This window comes from Diabrotica undecimpunctata, chromosome 5 (assembly GCF_040954645.1).
Source record: "Diabrotica undecimpunctata isolate CICGRU chromosome 5, icDiaUnde3, whole genome shotgun sequence".
Lineage (NCBI taxonomy): Eukaryota > Metazoa > Arthropoda > Insecta > Coleoptera > Chrysomelidae > Diabrotica > Diabrotica undecimpunctata.
This window is the reverse complement of record NC_092807.1, coordinates 97,329,952-97,353,744: the sequence shown is the minus strand read 5'-3', so window position 1 is coordinate 97,353,744 and position 23,793 is coordinate 97,329,952. Positions and strand designations below refer to the sequence as shown.

The 23,793-nt window shown below is 32.2% G+C and overlaps 1 protein-coding gene across 1 annotated transcript; it reads right to left on the bottom strand.

Moving 5' to 3' along the window:
• Positions 1–3,665: 3,665 nt before the first annotated feature.
• LOC140440705 (uncharacterized) lies at positions 3,666–22,849 on the bottom strand. Its single transcript, XM_072531067.1, has 7 exons — positions 22,733–22,849; positions 16,583–17,248; positions 13,372–13,466; positions 12,370–12,479; positions 9,147–9,364; positions 4,710–4,921; positions 3,666–3,949 (listed from the first exon to the last, which is right to left on the bottom strand). Exons 1-7 carry the CDS (start codon positions 22,788–22,790, stop codon positions 3,734–3,736), a joined length of 1,575 nt encoding a protein of 524 aa, XP_072387168.1. The 5' UTR covers positions 22,791–22,849; the 3' UTR covers positions 3,666–3,733.
• Between the last annotated feature and the right edge of the window lie 944 nt (positions 22,850–23,793).

Below are 23,793 nucleotides of genomic sequence, written 5' to 3'. Positions count from 1 at the left end.
TTTTATTTTCTGTTGTTGGCTATTTGTTATATTTGACGCCGAATTTTTATCGTAAAATAGAGTAAATTGTTCAATGGAAACGTGGAAAAGCTCTGAAACTTTCAGAGAAGCAGATACTAATGAATCTTATTAATTATCATCTTAATCAAGATAACAACGATTCTGTATCAAGTGTAATAAGAAAAGTATCAGAAATGAGTGGTGTTTGCAAAAAGACTCTGTTTCGCCTACGAAAGGAATATTCATCACCCGCTGGATTACAATCTCCAAAGAGTAGGCCCAAGAAGAGAAAGGTTGGTAATTCTCGTGACAACAAGTAAGATGAAAGTGTCAGGGGCCAAATTCGTAGAATATTTCATCAATTTTTTCGTGACAGCATACCTCCAGCAATAAGCACAATATTAGCTGTTGTAAATGTCGAAGAAACTTACGCTATATCGCTTGTTGAGTGATATGGATTTTGTGTTTATAAAACGTGGCAGAAATTCAATTTTGATTGAAAAACCAGAAATCATCTCGTGACGTCATCTTTATTTATGCGCCATTCGTAAATACCGTGCAGAAGGATACAACATAGTGTATTTGGATGAATCATGGGTAAATATCTGGCACAGTGTGAAAAAAGAATGGGTTGATAAAACAATTACATCTCATCGCGATTCTTTTGTTCGTAATCTGACAACAGGATTAAAAGCTCCAATAGCTCGTGGTGCACGGTTCGTTTTATTGCACGCAGGATCTACCAGTGGATTTGTTGATGGACCAGAGCTCACGTTTTTGGCAAAGAAAAATACTCAGGACTACCACGACGAAATGGATGGACCTACCTACGAAGATTGGTTCGAAAATAACTTAATGCTAAATTTGCCAGAAAAAACTGTTGTAGTAATGAACAACGCCTCATATCGCAGCAGAAAGTCAGAACAAATTCCCAACAGTTCAACACTAAAAAAAAAGATATTCAAGAATGGCTTGTGTCGAAGGACCTATTTTTTGAAGAAGACTACCTTAAATGCGAGTTACTTGATGTAGTCAAGGCCTTCAAAGTAAAATATGACATAATAGAAGATATTTCCAAAAAGCACAATGTGAAGATTCTGAGGATCCCACCCTATCACTGTGAACTCAATCCCACCGAAATGGTTTGGAGTGAAGTGAAACGGTATATAGCTGGACGCAACGCGAATTTTAAAGAAACTAAAGTGCGAAATTTAATTACAGCAGCGTACCAGGTCATTACGCCAGAGAAATGGAAAAACTACGTAAACCACGTAATAGCAACAGAAAAAAAAATGTGGGAAATTGACAATTTGTTGGATGATATCGAACCAATTATTATAAATATAAATAACGGAGATAGTAATGACAGTGACGATAATAATGATGATGATGATAGTGAAGCAGAAACTAAATGTGACAGTGATTGACAGAAAAATGAACTAAATATAATGGTGTACAATTAGGATTACTTAGACACGAAATACAATGACTTCTTTTATTTTCAACTTATTTATTAGTTTTATTTTCGGATATTTCTACGTTTTGTTACTGCCAACATATACAGTGCGGTTTTTAAAAGTCCTTCCCCCCTTAACTTTTAAACGGAACAATACATAAATAAAATGTTTCTTTATATTTTAGTTTTATTTGATTCGATTTTATTTAAATCTATAAACAAATGGTTTGTATTGCTAGCACATACTATAGAATTAAAAACAAACTGCTTGTGTAACATAAATAAAAGGCATTTCTTAATTTCTATTTTATTTTAATTTAATCCAAGTATGTTGTAGCAAATATTATTTATGTTTGAGAACCACTGACAGAAGGAAGCCAGGCAGGGTCGTTAGTGGGCATTAGTGCTTAATCTACCCTCAACACAAAAGATGGATTAGGCTAAGTAGTAAGAAGTGACGTTTATTTTAATGCAAGTTTGCAAAGAAGTATGGCATCGATGTTGTGCATTTACCCTGTACAGACTAGTCACTTTGAGACAATATATAGGAAAACATTATTCTATTATTGCTTACCTGAATTATGGTATTTAACTGCTGACTAAGAGCTTTCAAGTTTCGTTTAAAAAAATCCAACGGCTTATCAGTTTTGTTGATGCTTAGTTGTGAGGTGCCGCATAAGCTTTAACGGTTTTATACTTTTACATGATAAAACATCCTCAAATTACAGATTCAGGTTTATTATTTATGACTGTAAACTCGTATTCAGGGATTTGAATGAGAGATGAGAGTTGAAACAAATGAACATTGCGGCAGGTGGCGCGTGCGGGCTCTTACTGTCGCCGCAACAACAATGCGGTGTGGCCATCTCGCCGTCACTGATGACGGATATAACAAGTGTGCTTATGGTAACCGTTTTCAAGGTAAAAAAAACCAATAATCTTGTGCAAGTGAAAAATAAAATATATTTTTGTTAGCTGATACGCTGCTTTTGGATTTGATGTTTTATTATTAATGTGTTATTTTTGATTTAATTCTTTGTAAAGCTTAACTAAGGTTATGCTTTTGTTTGCAATGTTGAATAGCTTCGTTAAATCCTTGGCATAACGTAATATCTTTCTCTGTAGCGGCACAATTTATGAATTGTTGAATTTCTTTCGAAAAAGTCCTTCTCGGTTCTTCATAACGTTGAATATCCTTGTTAGAATCAGTTGTTTTATTACTAGCCATACCTATAATGCTAATTAAAATATTTCCTACAAAATGCCCTACAGTCGTTCCAACGGCAACGATGTTTTATTGGTTTATTTTTTATTCTGTTTTGTGTTTGAGCAATAATTCATTTTAGTAAAAATACACAAAAAGGTACATAAATACACGATTAATGTTCGTGGCTTCTAATTAGTAGGGTGGACTCTTAAAACAACACTTTTAACAATTTGTAATCTATTTAATTGTTATTTTCAAGCAGATTAGTAACCACGCTAAAACCCCTTTCTACTACGTAGTCACATGGAGCAGCTATCAACAACTTTTTTACGATAGTCCATAATGCAGGATAAGAAAAAGGTATATCCTTCTATGTTAGTGGTAATTGCAATCAGATTTTCTTGTATTATGACATCTATTTCTGCAATGTCAAAATATGGGTTGATAATCCACTGTAATATTATTTACTTGCCAAAAACTTTTTCATACCTAGTAGTAAAATCTGTGTGAAACGCATTTAAATGTTGAACGTAAAATAAAACGTCATTATTCTGAACCTTTAATAACGAGAAGTTGAGAAACTGGTAAAATTCGTGTCGAATGTTCTCCTTTATTAAATTAATTATTTTGACAAGAAAAGCTGCAATTATGCACTTTGCTTATATTAAATTCAGACTGCCACATTGTAACTGTAACTTCATTAAATTTAATAAACAAATCTGTTAAATAAACAATGTCTGGTTTCCATTTGATTAATCCAATATGGATATTTATTATTCCAAAACTGTAAAAAACTTTCAAAATGTAAATAAAATTTTGCCACAGATAATCATTTCGGAAGCCACCGCACTTTATTGTGAACGAGTAATCTATGAAATTCCTCGTCATTTTCTTGACACTACACAATAATATAGAATTTAATGCATTGCTATAAATTTTATATACTGCATTCATGATCAATTAAAGAAAAATGCCGGAAAGATAAAGAAAGAGAAAAAGGGAAAACTATGCACTATTTTATTAATATAATATAGTATAATATGATTATATCAACAAAAAAATAACTGATGCTACTCTGGTGTGATTTCAGGATGTGCTTTTTGGTATTCCTCAGGCCACACAATTCTTTCAATCCAGTCTAGGTAATAAGAAACTCTCGTGTATATCGATGGAGTTCTTGTGATACCACAAGCTTTACCAAATGATGTAATTCCGACTATTCTATAACCCGTTCCATAATTGTATTTCTTGCTATTTTTGACTTGAAGTGGTCCGCCTGAATCTCCCTTAAAACATAAATTATTCTAAATGAAAATTACATTATTGGTTTATTAAGTTTACGAAATAGTAAGAAAGCATATAGTATCGTTGGTATGTCAAATGATAGTGCAAACAAATAAGAAGAATAAACTACGAAAGTAAAAATCCAAAGATTTCTATTGATGAAACCAAAATTCAGATTTTTGCTTTAATCTGTGCCTTCTATAAATTGCAAGGCAAAACATGGGGCTAAAATATGAAGAATTTAAAAGTTGCATTCCACAAGATATTTCCTCATCCAAGCAAAAATCCTTGGCAAATTGATTTCTTGTACTCATAATAAGTAAGCCGAAATAAAAATAATTATATCATCTATGTCACTAATCTTTTTACGATAAGGTTTATGCATCCCCATTATCTTTAATAGCTCACCAAATCACACTTAAGTATCCATGGGTTTCTATCTTGAATCATAGGAATGTCAATTCCTTTCACAGAAATGTCTTGTCGAAGAGCCCCCCACAAGTCCTCCTATTCTTCGAATCGGGTCATAGTATCATAGTTTTTGTATACTAACGTCGTTTATCTTTCATTTACTCACTAGTATACTTTTGTATTGCTTCCTTATCTCTTTGATAGATTATCTATAATTGTGAGAAAGGTTTTATAAAAATAATTTGGTTTGATTTTAACTATTTGGTTATTATGAATTTTATTGCTAGTACCATCTAAATTATTAGCTTTGGATTTTACATTACATTTAATATTTTTATATACAGTACTTACTTCACATGTGTCTTTCCCTATTTCTCCGCCAGCACATATCATCGTATCGCCATCAATTCCATTTGGTAAAACAGATTTGTCTACATCACTGAATAAGTTGTTGCAATCCTCCGTGGTCACTTCGTTTAATTTTACATGTAGTAAAAAAGTACTTTGTTCTCCAGCAAATTCATCTTTACCCCAGCCAGCAGCGGTCATATTAACATACGAGTCTAAAATAATACCACAACTGATTTTAATAAGAAATACTCACGGTATAAATTATGGCTTGGCAACCCTGCCACCCATTTTGACGTAGGATGCTTTCAACGGCTGTCATATCGATATCCGCCATTATCATTGTCTCTTCAGCAATCAACGTGTGTAGGTATATCTCCATATTGGACTGCATAATGTAGTTTTTTAATAGATAATAATAAGAATAATAAGGTATTTAAAAAGATCGCTGTTTATTCCTGTCTAATTCCTGTCATAATAATCCTAAGAGAAATGGTAAGTAATACATTAAAAACATAGTACATCGAAGTGGTTGCTTGTGTAAAACATACTTTTGTAAAGGCAAAGACTGAGTTCCCATCAGCCCATCAACGAATCAATAAATAAGTTCAAAGGAAGATCTGCCCTAATGCAGTATCTTCCCATGAAGCCAGTAAAAGAGGTATAAAAATGTGGTACCAACGTAGTTCTTTTACAGGATATATTTCAATATCTACTCAGAAAAAGAATCCACACTAACTACTGAAACTCTAGTAGAACTAGTTGTTGAAACTCCAGCCAACACCATCCGGTCACCAGGTGTGTTTTTATGCCTTGATAGATTTTTCATTTATGGCCTATCGGGAAGACGTAGCCAAATTTAAAAATAACAAAATGTTAAGGGGTGATACGGAGTTTTTATTTTCATCCGAAGGAATTTTAGCGACTAAATGGAAAGGTACCAAAGAAGTGATGCTGATGTTTAATTGTCATAATACAACGGTTGTAATTATCAACAGAAATCTGAAAAATAGAGAAAAAGCTGTCTAGAAGCAATTATTTTTTACAATAAGTTTATGGGCGGAGGAGATCTCACCGATCAAAACGTTAGCACATATGATATGGGCCAAAAAATCTGCGAAGAGAAAAGCTTTTTATAGATTAGTTATGTAGGTACGTTATTGTAATTTTTTGGATTATTTGAGTCCGCTAGATGCAAAACTCTGTATTTGCAAAAATTGTAAAAATTGAGTTTTAGCCGACAGTTATTTGTCACATGTTATAGCTATCTGCTGATGTAGAAATTCAGCAGCAAAGTAAGGTATTTACTAAGAAAAAGGCATTAGAAATCTGAATCAGACGCAAAACTCTGTATTTGTCAGCCTATGCCAGTTGCATAACTGTGTAATTGCAATTGGCCAATCGCTTACATTGTTTGAGTCACATGACACGTCTCATGTGCACATGTCAATTATTCCATCATTCGCCATTACCGGTTTCACTGTTTGTTATTTGAGTACTGAAAACACCAAGTTTATTGCAAATAATTAACATTATGGATCTTCATGTGCATATTAGACCTTGTGAAAAAGGAAAAGGGAGAAAACGAGTTGTACAAACAGAAAAATGGAAACGAAATGTAATGAAACTTAAGAGGTAAGAGGTGTCTACAATTAACTTGATAGGTTTGGGACTTGTCAATATTTTTAGGCATAAACCTAAGGATTTACCCGGTTTTCCCACCTGTAACCATTCAAAGAAAGTGTATTGTTGTATAGATTTAAAGATGCGAGACATTCAGCGTTTCCATAATAATCTGTATTCAACAACTGACAAAATAAAACAAGATATTTTTTTGCTGAAATTTTGTGAAGGTCAAAAGCCCAAGAGATCAGGTACAAACCTACATGGAATTTCAATTAAATATTTTGTTCCTACAGTAGAGGGTGGACTTTTAAGAGTATGCAAGACAGCATTTCTTGGAATAACTCATTTAAGTTCTGAAAGAATAGAGCGTGTTGTAAGAACGTTTGTTATCCGGGGTGAAATACCAAAAGAGAGAAGAGGGGGAGATACAACAAAAGGTAGATTTGATCCAATAAAATTATCTATCCAAACATTTATGGGGCGTTTGAACGGTGCAGAGAGTCATTATAATAGAGGACGATCGACTAGATTGTATTTACCATGTGATCTGAATTTTACAAAGCTTTACAGAATGTATTGTCAACGTCATCCACATCATTCCGTAAAGTTTTCATATTTCCGAACATACGTTAATGAACACTACAACATATCATTCGGCACTCCCTTAGTAGATGCTTGTTCTGTGTGTCTCAGAGCGAAGGAAATTTTGAGAAAAGAAAATTCAGAAGAAGAAAAGTTAAAGGTTATAACAGAGCAGAGAGTTCATACGTTAAGAGCTAAAGCCTTTTATTCTTTGTTAAAAAATGAATCAAATCATAACATACAAATATTTTCTTTTGATTGTCAAAAAAATCTTTCTTTGCCAAAGCTTCCCGACCAGGCGGCTTATTTCTCACAGCAAAAAAATTTTTATAATTTGACCATCGTGGCTGGAAATTCGAAATCCCATCTTTCTTCTGCAAATGTGACGTCATATGTGTGGCTGGAGTTTGAACATCCAAAAGATTCAAATGCTGTTGCCTCTGCTGTACATGATACTCTCATAAAATTCAACTTTAAAAATCAAATCGAAAAAGTTCACCTCTTTGCAGATGGATGTGGTGGACAGAACAAAAATAGCACGATGATGTCTATGATAATCTACTGGTTGGTTTATGAAGCACCTGGTCACATCAAGGAAGTGGAGTTTACGTTTCCTGTTGTTGGTCATTCCTTTTTGCCACCAGATAGGATTTTCGGTATGATAGAAAGGGAGATAAAAAAGAAGAACGTTGTAATAAACAGAAAATAATATGAAGACATAATTGGAAAACACTCAAAGGTGCTGAGACTTGGTAAAGACTGGCAGATATCAGACTGGAGAAAGACGAGTGACGTTGTTGTTAAAAAACCTTCCCAGTGGCATTTTAAATGTAATGCAACGAAACGATTTATATTTTCTAAGGACAAAGATTATATGGCTACGGTAAGGGGGGAAATATTTTATCGTTCTGACATAGGGTTCAGCAAGTCTATAATACGAAAAGGGAAAAAGATTTCTTTATTGAAACCAAAGTTACAACAGATTGGATGTTCATTGAAAGGAGATAAATCGTCCATAAGCACTCTCCTTAGAAACCATTTTGGTGAAAATTGGAGAGACCAGCCGGATCTCAAATTTTATAAAATTATAGATACTGGCGTACAAGCAAATAATAACGAGAGTGCTGCAGAAAATGATCATATTGATGATGAGGACCCAGAGGAACTTAGAGTTTAGGAATTAATATAAATATATACATATTATAATTTGTAATACCTTTTGTACTTTGGATAAAAATAAACTTCACTAAAAGTTTACTTCCACATGCTTTCTTCCTTATTCCTAACACACTAGGTTTAGAAAACAGACTAATATAACAACCACTAATATCGTTAATGGTTGACTATTATCATGTATTTGCAAATGTTAGTTGCATAAATCTGTATTTACATAGTTCACTTGCAAAACTCGGTATTTTCAAATTTTTCTTCTTTTTCTAGCAAACCCAATAACTTTTCTAAGAAAAAAATCATTATATTTTACCTAATATGGCATTTATCTATCACAAAAAAGTGCCATTTATTATGTCTAAGGTTTTTTGCAAAATTTATCAATCGCTTTGTTGGGTCTCTAGGTATCAAAGAATACCACTAAAGTTATTTTAAACAGTTTAATTTAGCTTCAATGAAATCAGTAATAAAACGGTTAATTTATTCTTTAAGAATTATATAGTTACGATTTTTAGTGAAATACTACAATACTAAGGTGAAGCTTACATCACAGATTAACAAACCCTCATTGAAACGAAATAAAGAAGCATTAAAAAAGTTGTTTTAGTCGTCAAATTAATTCATCATCATCATCATGCAACCTCTTCTGTCCACTGCTGGATATAGGTCTCTTCCATTTTTCGTCACTCTTCACGGTTCTATTGTATTAACCTTGGTCAAAATTTAAACTTCATGTTCTTTTTAATTAAAGTGGTTATACACTTTTTAGGACACTGATGATGGAACATGGTTTACGAAAACGTTTTGTCTTCATGACATAGCCCGATTGGGTTTTTTAATTTATATACCTTTTATAAAGGATTTTAACAAAATTTTTTGTGATACATGGTATACAGCCAGCTACAGGAACTTTATCTGAATCAAGTTTAAATTGTTATCTGGGTAACTATCAGATTTTGTATCCCATTTGTAAGTATCGTGCAAAACCAAATTTCTTGAACAAAATTCGAGCATTGTTAAGCACAAAATGACAAAAAACAAAAATAGAAAATAATTACCTACCATGTATATCTTTAATCGTTTCTAAACAAGCTATTTGTACATATGGAGTGATACGGATATTTCGATCTAATTGAATTAGAGCAATATCGTTATATCTTGAAGAAGACACATAACTTGGATGTGCAATTGCTTTAGTTATATTAAAATCTTGCGGTTCTGCATCGTCTTGATCAGTTGAAAGATCTAAATCGCCTAAATGGACCCATTTGGCTGCACCACTAGAAATGAAAAGTAAAACAAGTCAGTTATTTAATCTTTTCTCAATATGTTCCGAGTCTTACTAATAAAAAAGCAACTCTTTATCTTAAATCTCGAGTCCATATCCAATCTCGCTTCCTTGTGAACCTCTAATTAAATTTGCATCTTTCTTAAATTCCTTTATTAATGCCTTTTAGTTGCTTCTGTTTAATATACAGAATATTAGTAAATAAGTGCGACAAACATTAGGGGGTGATTCTGTATGAAAAAATAATAAGAGTTTGCTATATAAATGTATGTTCGTAAATGCTTTGTTCTCAGAGATACGAAGTGTTAAAATTTTTCTTACACACTGAAGATTTATTTATTGCTTTAAAACTGATTGAGATAAGCAAATGAAATTTAGTGTGTTTTAAAAAGAAGTTATTATGGCATTTACACTCATTATTGGCACGCATATGAATAATTATTGTCTTTAAATCTTTTATTTTTTAAAGACAAAATTGTATAATATATACACAACTATAATATTTTAAACTAAAAATTATTTTTGAATTTCTCGTTCAATTTGTAATAAAAAATTTCTTCTACCTTTTTTCATATGGGACGCCGTTTTTATGTAAAAACAGGAACACTAAAGCCTCACCAAACAAAGCAGTGGCGTTCTTTCTGTCAAGATATCATAATATATCCATTTCTTTAGAATTACTGGTGTATGCTTTGTACTTTATGATATGATGCATTATCAATAACAACAACAGATTTAACAGGCAAATTGGGGATCAACTGTTCTTTCATCCATTTTTCATAATTTTCTGAATTCGTATCATGCCTTAAAAATCAAAAAGGCATTCTGTATGAAACCCATCTCCCCACCACCATGTACAATAACTAACCTATTTCCTTTTGAAATGTTTTTGAACAATCCTTTGCCACTGTCATCTGTCCAGCTTTTTGGCGTAGTGTGTCCTGCATGTACATAGGTTTCATCAACATATACAATTGACTTACTTTCGCTTCTGTAATATTTAATTTTGTCCAAATATTTAATGCGTAGAGCACGAATATAATTCTGTTCAATCAATAAACGTCGATTATCTTTCGTTTTTATCCATTTAAATCTGAAATCTTTCACAATTCTGAAGAGAGAACTCACACTTCCAGTCCACTTGTACAACTCTTCAAGCCTTTTCTGCAAAAGCTTCAATGATACACGACAACATTCAGTCTCATGAAAGCGACCAATGTTATTTCGAATGAACTGTTTGTCATACTCCTTTAAGTCTGTCATGGTTGCTTTCCTTTTAGCAAGTGTTGCAGCTGGAAATTTTAGTGTATTATTTGATTCTGCGTTTTTTAATATAGTCGCTTTTTGAATGATCCTTTCTACTATACGTAAAGATACTCCAGTAGCTTCACTCACACGTTGTTTGATACTGGTTCGATTATCTTAAGGAAATGGTATTTGCATATATTTAAATACATTGTAAACTATTTCTTTGGATTCTGGTGTCAATCTGATCTGATTACTCGTACTACACTTAACCATCTCCATTCTACAAAATAGTTCTAATACGCGTGGTAATACCTTTCTTGTTGAGACTCAACAACATAATGAGACTAAACTACGAACTCGTTTGAAATCCAGTGACTAGAAATGCTCGGAAATAGTTCTTATTAGTTCTTTGTATATCCTTAACGAGTCGTTAAAGAGTCATTAATAATAACTTTATAATTAGGGTTTTAAGGTAACTGATACTAAATTGGAAATTAACTTTTACCATACTTTATAGAGTATCAATTATTAAAGATGGTATTATAACAAAAAAAGTTTGGTATCTATAAAACAATCTATGTACAATAAAACTCTATTTATTATTTAAGTAAATAATAATTTTGTAATTAGTGCGATTTTAAATAATTTAATTTGTCTAATATTGCAACGCCACTGCATAGGTCTGATCATAGATATTTTATTGTCTGCGCGATTAACTATTTCGTGGAAGGGCTCGCCACTCGATTTGAAATAAGCTGCATCAAAATTTATCAGTTTTTCTATGTAGCCAGTGGCGGCGCCTAGTGTATAGTATTGGGGATGCACACATATTATATCTATATAGGATATAAAAATAGATAACTCCGCTTGAGCCCTATTTCCGTAGGCAATTTTTTTTATGTATAGCCAAATTGTAAAAAACTAAAGACTTAAAAAATAAATTATAATAAATACTGTATTTTATTAACTTAAAATTATAATTTAGTTTTTAAATGATACAAGCAAGTTTGGTATTGAAAGTCAAGTCGTCTGTCTTTTTTGAGGTAAATCCTTCAATAACCAATTTATTAGTATATCAGGTACAAAAAGAAAGATTTTTGAAGACAGAAGCTCCGAAGATATTTCAGAAAGTAAACTGTACGCTGATAATGAGTTAGAATATCTCATGTCAAATGAAAATGACTTCTGTGCATTATGGGACATGCTAGCAAAAATGACACTCCTGCTATAGTTTATAAGGATATATTTATGACTTCTGATATGCTTAGATTTTTTTAAAAGTATTTTTAACTTGGATTCTTATTTTTTCTCGTATATTTGTTTCCCGTGTCTACCCGTATTATTTGTATTCAATAAACTACATTTTAGAAGGTATTTTTTAAATGTTATTATTGCGTATAGCTATTCGACATATGCGCACCATTAGTATAATGGGTCGGGTAATTGTGCGCGTTAAACTAATTGACAATTTCGATTGTTCTTGTGTTCAACCATTCATTAAATGCTGTCGTTACTAATATACCTAGGCCCTTGAAGTATATCTTCAAAATAGTTGAAAACTGAAATGTTTTAAATTTTGCTCTACCACGTCAATAGATTTATACTCATATACTCCCGCTCAGTGCTTTAATAAATCTTTTTAGCGAATCAAGAAGCAAAAATGTAAAACTTTTTGTTACCAAATAGATTTGATATTTTTATAATAAATAACAACTTTCTTCAACAAGAAACTAATATCTAAAAACTTACTATTCAGTAGATGAAAGACAATGCGCTGCAGTTAAGATAAAATTCTCACTAATTATCGAACCACCACATAACCATTTTTTATCATCTTCTGGTCCAAAGCCTATAAGAGCCTAAAATATATAAACTATATACTAATATACTATATTACTGCAAGTTATTGAAAGATATGACAAAATAATTTCATAAAAAGAATGTGTAATATCTATTAATAGATAAAATTCGACATCTGAATTAAAATATATTTGTATGTTACCGCCCATGTTCTTCTGATGGTGTAGGAATACATTTATATCTCAATTCGAAGGAATTCGAAGCTAACCGGAGGCCGTCATCTCTTTTATTAAGACAATTTGGCCGTTATTCAATTTCTATAGCTTCTCGAATAATTCTTGGTCTATAGAAGCGAACGGCCTATGGTTATGGAGTTTTTAAAATCAATTTTGTGACCGTCTGAAGATGGTGTTGACCTAGAACTGAAATTGAATCGAAATTGTAAACAGAAATGGAATGGTCATAAATCCTATTTTGGATTCTATGAATTGTTTGGCCTATATAAGCTTGGAAACGTCACCTTAGACAGTATAAATGAACCGTTCGCTGTTCACAGAAGCAGTAGTGCATTGATTAGTGATCAGTGGTGTGGTGTGGTGTCTAAGGGCTCGAGAGACTAATACATCACTTAAGACATCAGAGAGGATGTCGAAAGCTCGGCGCAGTGATAATCGACGCAGTTCAAGTTGAGTTTAATATTAATTCTTGTAATAGTATTAATCTTAGATTTAGGTTTAATTGTACTAACCGCGGAAATCTTTCAAGCCATTATTAAATCTACTCTTTACCGAAAATGTTCGTATGTACAAGATCTCTTGAAGTCAGACATTGTCCGTTCGACAAATAAATACCTTGAAAAACATTATATTATTATATTATATTATAATATACTATTTGATGTTGATATATTTAGAATTAAACACTACAAAAAATAATACTTAGTATACATACCATATGCGGAAATTGCTTGGGAAGAGATAAAACGCCACCTGCTACAGCTACATAGCCCCAAAAAAACGGCATGAATGGGTAGTATTTCTTACATACTAAAAAAATGTTTTTGTGTGTGATGAAAATGTGAAAATATATAAATAATGGTTTTGTAAAAGAAATAAAACAAATAAAAATTGTTTGTTGTAACAAACCCCTAAAGCACGCAAAAAGATTGTAATTCATTTCAATTCGAATTCCACCATTGTTCTACACGTGTTTCAAGTTATTCAACTACTCATCAGGAACATTTTTGGAAGTTCAAACTGAAATAAAATGCAGGCTAATATTTGGCAAATATAATTAACATAACAGCCTGGTACGCTAGCAGTGGCATCTATACAAAGTATCAAGAAGTCAGGAGACATCTCTTTGATAACAAATTAGGTGAACCCTAAATTCAAAGCCTCTTACTAAAGGCTGTTGAACGACGCTAGGAATGACCTCTTACTCCGACATACATCTATGCTTCACCCTTGAAAAACATTATCTTTTTCGCTCTTTACGTAGAAGAAAGACTTTATAATGAAAGTAAAAGATTGCATTTCATTTCAATTCGAATTTAAAATTGTTCATTTCATTGTTCTACACGTGTTTTGAGTTATTTCACTCCTCATCAGGAGCACTTGTGGAAGTTTAAAATGTACTGAAAAATATAGTCTATTGTTTGGCCGTTATAGTTAACATTACAGCCTGGTACGCTACCAGCGATATCTATACGAACATACATAACAAGAAGTTGGAAGATCTCTCTTTGTAATCAAATTCTTTTCTGTCCTGTGATTAAATCCACAACCTTTGATTGTGCACAACTAATTGTTTTGCTTCTGATTAAGTATATGTATAACCTAGAATTTTTATAATATGTCTCCATTTTCTGTGATGAGTTTACAACATAATTTTCTTAACACCTCGACAACCAATCTGTCACCCTGATGATGCAAAAAAAATTGCGAGTCAGTATTTCTGGGAGTCGTTGAAATAAACGTTTCGTTAAAATTTACGTTTGGTAAGTTTTTATATATTTTACAATAACTTTTGTACAATACACTACTAATTACTCTAGTAATTGGTCTTTCCATCTTACTTTTGATCTTCCTCTTAGTCTGTTTATAGTTAGTTATCTTTCTAATTAGTGCCTCTTCTTCTCTTCGTTGTATGTCTCCAAACCATCTCCGTCTTTGTGTTTTAATTAATTTTACTATATCATCCTCTTTGGTTTTAGTTATTATTTCATCGTTCATCAGTCTTCTATATCCTCCTTGTTCTGTTTTTATTGAGCAGTGTATTCTCATAATTTTTCTTTCAATTATTTTCAGTTTTTCTCCTCTATCGTATGACTTTCTTCAAACCGATTAGCCTCCTCAGCCATATATATATATATATATATATATATATATATATATATATATATATAAGTTGTTTACGCGAATACTAGTTAAGAGAATGGAAAGAAAATTAGAGACTTATCAACCAAGGGAACAGGCAGGATTCCGAAAAAGTTACGGAACAAATGACTATTTACAAAGTATAAACACCATAATAGAGAAATCAGTGGAATACAATAAACCTCTAGTTCTAATATTTATCGATTTTTACAAAGCCTTTGACACAGTTAAGCTAAGCAAAATATTACAGGCGCTTAAAGAATGCAGGCTAGATTATAGATATACTAAATTATTATACAAAATATACCTGCAGGCAACAACCACTGTCAGATTACATACTAACAGTAATCGCATAAAAATAGAACGGGGAGTTAGACAAGGAGACCCAATGTTACCTAAACTTTTTAATACGGTGCTAGAACATGCTTTTAAGAATTTGGATTGGATGACAAAGGGAATAAAAATAGATGGAGAATATCTAAACAACTTACGTTTCGCCGATGATATACTTATAATATCTGAAGATCTAGGTATGGCAAGAGAGATGGTACAGGAACTCGTTGTGGCTACAGGAAGTGTAGGTTTAAATATAAATATCTTGAAAACAAAAATCATGACCAATTTGGTACCCAACCAGAACATCAGTATCGGTGGGAAAGAAATAGAACTCGTAGATAGATATAAATATCTGGAATATGAAATTATGATTGGCAGGGATAACCAGACTCATGAACTGAAGAGAAGAATCGGCCTTGGGTGGGCAGCATTTGGAAAACTAAGAGAAACTTTTAAAAGTGAGCTGCCCACATGCCTAAAGAGAAAGGTATTTGATCAGTGCGTCCTTCCAGTCTGGACGTACGGAGCAGAAACACTTACCTTAACAAAAGCAGCAGCTTCCAAACTGAGAGTCACGCAGAGAAGAATGGAGCGGTCCATGTTAGGAATAACTCTGCGAGACAGAATAACCAACGAAGACATCAGGAGAAGAACCAGAGTGACTGACATCATCGAGAAGACTAAAATGGAGATGGGCAGGACACATAGCCAGAATGACAGATGGGCGATGGACAAAGAGGTTATTGGAATGGAGGCCAAGGGAAGACAAGAGAAGCGTCGGTCGACCACCTACAAGATGGACTGACGATTTAAGAAGACTCAATAAAAACTGGATGAGAGCGGCGCAAGATAGACGGGGTTGGAAACATGAGGAAGAGGCCTATGTTCAGCAGTGGACTCTTGAGGCTGGATAATGATGATGATATTGACTTTCTTCCTTTTAGAAAAATGTGGTATCAATTTCTATATTCATACCGAAGGTTCTAAAAATTTGCGTGACGGACCCTGATTGGAGTAGTTACGATCCATTTGAAGAAGATGAAACTTCACAACATCTAATAAATGTTGCAAAATATCTGGGTGGGTGTCGATCACTCTGTATAAGTTAAAAATTGTAACACTTATGTGTTACAATTTATAATTTGCGAATCATGTACTCACTAATCGCTTTAGGTTGGCGTGACATTTTCTTTAAATAATAAAAAACATTAAGTGAAAGGCATGTAAAACCCTTGACAATGAGATATTAGCTTATTTAGTGGACAATGTGTTAATGCTTTGATTTGTAAAACGCATTTAGTATACAGGTAATTAAAAGAAGTGTTAATTTATTTTAACATAAATTACTGTTTTTTATTTATCTGAATTTCAAATACTTTCTAACCATATCGAACTTTTGACGAACTACTTGTAAAAAAACAATTAGAATCAAAAAGAAACTATCTTACTTTTTGCACTAACTGATGATTGATCCTCATCTATTATAGCTGGAGGCATATCTTTAGGCCCGAGATTTTCCATTTCATTCTGTGTGGTGGAATTCATAGGATTTTCTGTGGATGTTGAAGAAACTGTGTTAATTTGTGCATTAATTGATGATGGATCCTCATCTATTATAGGTGGAGGCATATCTTTAGGCCCGAGATTTTCCATTTCATTCTGTGTGGTGGAATTCATAGGATTTTCTGTGGATGTTGAAGAAACTGTGTTAATTTGTGCATTAATTGATGATGGATCTCCAGTTAGTTCCTTAGATAAGGGCACATCTTCAGATGGGGGACTTTTCAGCCTATCGTACTTCATGGTGGAACTCATAGGATCTTTTGTGGATGTTAAAGATACTGTAGAACTTTGTACATTGACTGGAAATGGATGTTCATTAGGTTTCGTAGATGAGGGTGTTTTTTTAGGCAGCATTATATTCTGGTCAACGTTCTGCATGAAGAAATATAGAGGATTTCTATTATGTGCTGTTAGCACGTAAGGACAACAAATATAAGGTTCAGGCCCTTCCGGTAAACAATATCCTACATAGGCGTTCGTCACTAATTTAAAAACATCGCCACAGACTCTTACAGGTCGACAAACACCGTGTAGGCCTGCAATACAACATGCTAAAACAAAAAAAAAGAAAGAAAAAATGTATAGGACTTAAACATAGCATAGCATAACAGAAAATATAGCAGCTATAACTTGATGGACAGGATATAGCAGTAATGGTAGAATCAGAGAATTATTTAAAGTCTATAAATCAAGTACACGATGCTACCTAATACAAAGTACCAAAAAAATTAAATAATTGACCATAGCTAAAGATCCTAAACAACTATGCAGTAGCGTTGCAATATTGGATAATTTAAGAAACCTATTTTATATTTAAAACCGCAAAATATGGTATTAGAGGAGAAGGTACAAATATGGGCTATCGCAATTAATAAGAAATACACACCACCATCTATACGTCAATAGCTTGACTAGACACTCTTTAGTCTAAAATAATAACTAATAAAGCTTATAGTGACCTTAGGTCTAGTAGCCGTTGAAACAATCACATGTTAGTATTGACGCTGTTCAAAAAATTTTTAAGGTATGTTTTTATTTCAATTTTTTTTCGGTGAAACTAAGAATAAATTTAATATTTTATCACACATAGTAAGCGAAAGGCTGATATTTTCATAATATGACTTTTTCTTTTAATTTGTGTTGCATTTTAGTTATTAATATTTGAATATATGTTTGGTTATGTTGCAATATGGGCTGGCGTGGTACTACAAATATGAGTTAGCCAGTACTTGTATCAGTTTAGTCTACAGGGTTTTTTTCTTTTCAGAATGCCTAGAAAGAGTATTGTAAGCCCAAAATAACTAAAGTCCTGGGATCCAGATGGCATGAAATCTACTATTCAAGCTGTGAGAGATAAAACGATGGGTACATTAAAACCAGCTAAAACTTCTAACGTCCCGAGATCGACAGCACAACGGTTAGCAAAAATGACTGAATTGAGTCCAGATGAAGCAGTTTTTAAGAAACTGGGAAGAGGAACTATTCTTGGCCCAGATTTATAAAAATGTTTGGTGGACTGTATCCTTCAAATGGAAGCGAAATTCTATAGTTTAACGCGGACTGACATCAATCGAATGTTATTTTGAACCTGTTATCATACCAAAAACACCAGAAGCCAGTAACATTAGTAAACCAGGGTCTTCTGGTTTGCAGAAGTTTGTAAGTCCACAAGCTATTGAACCTGCTATCCTACCAAAAACACTAGAAGCAAGCAACATCAGTGAACCAGGTCCTTCTGATTTGCAGAACTTTGTAAGTCCATTTGAAATATTGCCAGTGCCGTCGTGCAGAAAAAAATCTACAAATTGTGGTAGCAAATTATCAAAATAAAGGGTAATAACTTTTTCACCTTACAAGGAAGCATAAGATCAGCAAAACAGCAAAAAGAAATAAGATAAATATACAAGCGGTAAAACGACACATTCCGGCAAGTCCACAAGGGAGGTTACTAAGAAAAAATTTAAAAACAAGTCAGAGAGGCGACATAAAAAGGAAATTGAAAGTTCTTCTGACAACGATAGTGAGCAGGAATTTCAACCAGCTGATGAAGATATAGATTTGGAAGATATTCCTGGTGTAACGGATCCGGAAAATACGGATTTAAATTGTATTGATTTAAATTTTCTGTGACGAAAAATTTTGTGAGGATTATCGAGGTGAAAATGGATTCAGTGCCTTATGTGCAACTTTTGGGCACATATAGATTGTTCTGGTGCAGAAGGAAACGAATATGTGTGTAAATATTGTACATAAAAAATTATAAAATAAAAATAAAAATATGTGTACTAGTAGCCCATATTTATATCACCTTTTTGTTTCTTACTTAAATGACACCGTGAGTGTTTTTATAACATTAGAGAAAAAATATCTTACTAGGCAGAAAAACGGACTAGCACAAAAAAGAAAAACAATTCTGCATGCCAATTATGTAATTTGAACTTTTTCGAAAAAAAAAAAATAGTCAAGATATCAGCAATAAAGAAAATGGTAGTCCATATTTGTACTTTCTCCTCTACCCATTTAAACAATAAATTAAATTTGCTTTTAAAAAGGTCTTATCTTAAAACCGTAATAATATAGTCATAATTGACATACAAAGAACTGATAAAAAATAATGGGACCTACTTGAGACCATACTTTAAGGTAGGGAGCATGAAAATAGAATTTCAAGAAGGAGAAGAATATCCTGGCTTTATAACCTATGAAAATGGCTTAACTTGATCATTAGTGGTCTTTTTACAAAGAAAAAGACGCTATAGGGAGATCTCGAAATAATAAAAAATGACTCATCTCTAGTATTGGACTGCAACATACCACAGTGGCAAAATTTAGTATATGTATTCCTTAAAATTTCTTTATTTTTGTTAGAGGGTTAGATATGCTGCTTTGTAAGACATTCAACTGAACTACAAAATTTCCCCCGAGTTTTAAAATTACCGGTAACTGAATGTAAATTTTCAAAACAAATGAATGGAAAAGGCTGGCGTATCACATTGGCAAACGGGAATACGTTGTTATTTATTTTTATATGTGTGTTTCTCTAAATTATATATCGGATTGTTAAGTGTGTGTTTGTGTGTTTATTTATAAATTATTTTTGTATTTTACGAGAAACTTTGGAAAGTAAGTAGTAATTATTTTCGTAAATTTATTTGTTCAGTACCCACAGGATTATTTATAATACGTGTATTAACTCAATATGTCCAAAATAGAAGGCAGTCAAACTAACTTTCTTGGGTAAACTGAGAAAAAATAAACAAGAAATTTCACCATCTTTTCTTGGTAAAAAAGAAGTAGGCATTCTTATACTGCATTACGAAAATACAGATGATGGCCACTAAGAATTTTTTTTTCGAGTTTTGACTATTTAAGAAAAAAAGGACAAGTGGTATAACAAAATTGAAGGGTGCGATCAAAAATATGAGGAAATTCGATCATTTAGCTACTAGATTTTAAGGTTATGAGCCAATAAAGTGGGAAAATATTAAAATAACACATTTTTAGCATGGTTATGGATCATGCAAGTAACAGACATTGCTGTTGTCGCCACTGCTTTCGTTTTAGTGTCGCCTTCGTATCGCTTTCGTGTCGCCATCGCCTTCGTATCGCTTTGACTGTGTTAGCCCATAGAGTACAATACGCGCGACTATAGGATATATTACAATAATTATAATATTCAACTCTAAACTTCGATGGCCAACTACTTCGAGAATTTCAATACGACTCGAGATTTTCGATATTAACTCGCAACGGATTTTAGGATAAAGGATGATATATCCCATAGGCGTGCTCTATCATTATCTAGTAACTTATTTATTTTGATAAACATTTGACACTAGACTTCTTCTTATGGTGCAGTGCACCTATAGTGCGTTGGCGAATTATCTTAAGGTCAGACGTCTGTCTTTTGCGGCATGCAAAAGTTCGACACTAGACTATATGTAGGTAATATGCATTATCAGCTAAGACTTGAGCACAAAAGTGATATGCGATTAAAAACAATTGTTGAGGAAGGGTAAGTCATAAAGCTATAGGTTTAAATAGATGAAAAAGCATACATCTAACTATCTGATTTTGAAGTAAGGTAAAAAAAAGTGCGAAAAGGATAAAAAAAACGTGGTATTTTTGAATTTTATCTTTATAAAGAAGTTAAATGGGGAATTTTACAATGAGTTTTTAAAATGTGGAAGAAAAAATGTTGAATTACCAACTTTAGTTTTGAGGTTATGTGGAAATAAATCAGTAAAAAAACGGTTTTTTGATTTTTAGATGCTTTCCGCTCAGAAATTGAAAATTATGCCTTGGCCATTTAAAAGAACAAAAAAAAATACATAAAAAATTACTATCTAAAAGTTAGCCAAAAATTATTAATATAGCCTAAAAAATTATTGAACATTTCAATGATTTTTCCTGAGCTCAATTTTCAATATAAAAATTTGAACAAAATTTTGTATTCGAAAGATACATCTTCATGAATTTTTTCAGATTTTTAAAGCAAAATTGCGTCCAGAAAAAAATAAATATTGTTCTGAAGCTATTTTCTTGTGGCATTTTAAAGTAATTACTGTTTAAATGGGAATAAGCCACAACTAAAGGTTAAAGTACGTTTATTGATAATGAACATAGGGTTCAATGGAATGATTCAAATATAGTCCTTAAAGAAACTGATGGTAAAAAGAGAAAAATCAAAGAAGCTGCTCTAATTATGCTAAATGAGACCAATTGTGTCGCGAATTCCTCGGCAGAATGTAGTACCTGGTTACCCATATTGAAAGAGAAAGTTATTAAAAGGAAAAAACCAGTATTGATAAGTCAGTAACATATAGAGGATACATTATTTATGTTTTTTAAATAACAAACATATAAAATCAGAATTTGGTGTTTATTGAAGGTAAATTAAATGCACGACCAAATACTTACCATGTCGGGATAATATTATGAGGTTTTTTTCCTGGTTTTCCCTCATAGATTACTATGGAATCACTAACAGGAGAATTTTACTGTCATCATGGCATGTATTTGTCTTTTTAAAGACGAATTACATGCTATTATTTTTTCTGACGGATATTCTTAAGTTAAAGTTAATTTCATGTAATCGAATGAACTATCTTATAAGTAACGTCGTCTCAGGAACGCAACTCAACAATATTGGCAATATCATTTTAAAGTCGTCTACTTTAAAATGTATAATGTATGTCTGAATTGTCATAATAGATGAGTCAGATAAAATTAAATTATTAAAAGAATTTTTCACTAAGTAACAAAAAAACAAAATTTGTTTAATTTACTAATGTTTGTATTTTGAGAACAATTTCCGAAGTGGAAATTGAAACGTCAATAAACGTACTTTAACCTTTAATTGTGGCTTACTCTCATTTAAATAGAAAAAAATAAAGTCGAAAAAACTTCTTTTTTAGATTTAAGAAGTTCTATGGGCTCTGTGAAGCTAAAAATTTGTATGAAGTCATGTTTTTATTTGCTTTATTGAAAAGACAAGTTGCTGATTGGTGCGGAGGCACTTTTGACCATCTTATCCTGCTATAGCCTTTAGTAAAGCAAACTAGGTGTTATCTCTGCAAAGGAGAAGGCAGAAAAACGAAGCATGCATGCTCCAAATTATTGTCAAATTTTTTGAATTATATTTCTGGTTTTTTAGAAAATGTTTTTTAATAATTTTTTAAAGATTTTTAATAGTTTTTTCAATTGCAGCAATTAAGATAGAAAATGAAATGATTTATTTGATTATTCATGTATATTCAATAGTCATTAAACAGTTTCTGGAAAAAATGAAATATTTACTTTTTTTATTTATTCACAAAACTCATTGGGTATCTGATACCCAATAGTGTGCGGTTTATGTTAAACAAAAAACAAAACAAAAGTTTACACGTAACCATAATATTTTGTAATAGCGTATATTAAAAACAATTATTTTAATTAAGATTTACTCATTGACTAAATTTTCAACTTAACTGTTAAATAATGATTTAAAATTCAGGTACCATTGACCCCGAATACAGAAAAAATAAGCCTACCTTGATATGTGCCTTGTGAGTGCGAAGCGAAAGCTAAAATAATAAAAATAACAAACATGTCACACTATATTTTAACAGCCAGTTAAACTATACTAAACAGCTATGCCAAATATTTGCAACTTTATATAATATATTATACAAATTCCAGTAAAATATTATAATAATATTAGGTTTTGCCCATACCAGTTTATGCAAAAAAAAATTATTTTTGACTCTACCTGTAGCTGTGTTTTCAAAAACAGGTTCTGGTGTAATAAATTCTTAGACGAAATTAAGTACCATCAACGTTTTTAAAAAACATTGGGAAATTTCCTGACGCATGCTGTCGTAAAATATCATTACATTAGAAACAATAAGAAGAGTCACTTTAAAGTTACATTTTAAAAAATATTTCACTGAAGAAAGATCACACTTATATCTGTAGTATGTAAAACAATAATTTAAGTAAACTTTGATCAGATAAAAGGCATATATCGAGCACAGTTTAATTTAATCTTGCCCAAGTACTTTCGATCCCTAGATCATCTTCAGGGGCATTTCGTCAATTGCGGCCTATCCGACAAGAACAAAATGTCATAAACATATAAATGTACATCACACACTACACTACAAAAGGACAAACATACACTTTAAAATTATTTAAGGAAGGCTACATTATGTGCAGAAGTCGGAGATTCTGTCATTCTGTCTCCGGCTTCTGCACATAATGTAGCCTTCCTTAAATAATTTTAAAGTGTTTGTTTGTCCTTTTGTAGTGTAGTGTGATGTACATTTATATGTTTGTGGGGCGGCCAACAGCAGTCCACTGATGATAATACCATTGTTTAATAATACTTTTTTAAAACGAACAGAAATTCAAATAATTAAATAGTAATCATTCAGATAATTCTGTGAACTCTAATATTCCAAACAATAATAATTATTCAGTACGTGATAATACTCAAATGCGTTTCATTTATCAACTATACTTCTTTTTTTCATACTAATCTAAAAAAAAATGTCAGAAAATATTATTTATTGCAGGTACAGTCATAAAGCAGTTTCGGAAATACTTTTTAATT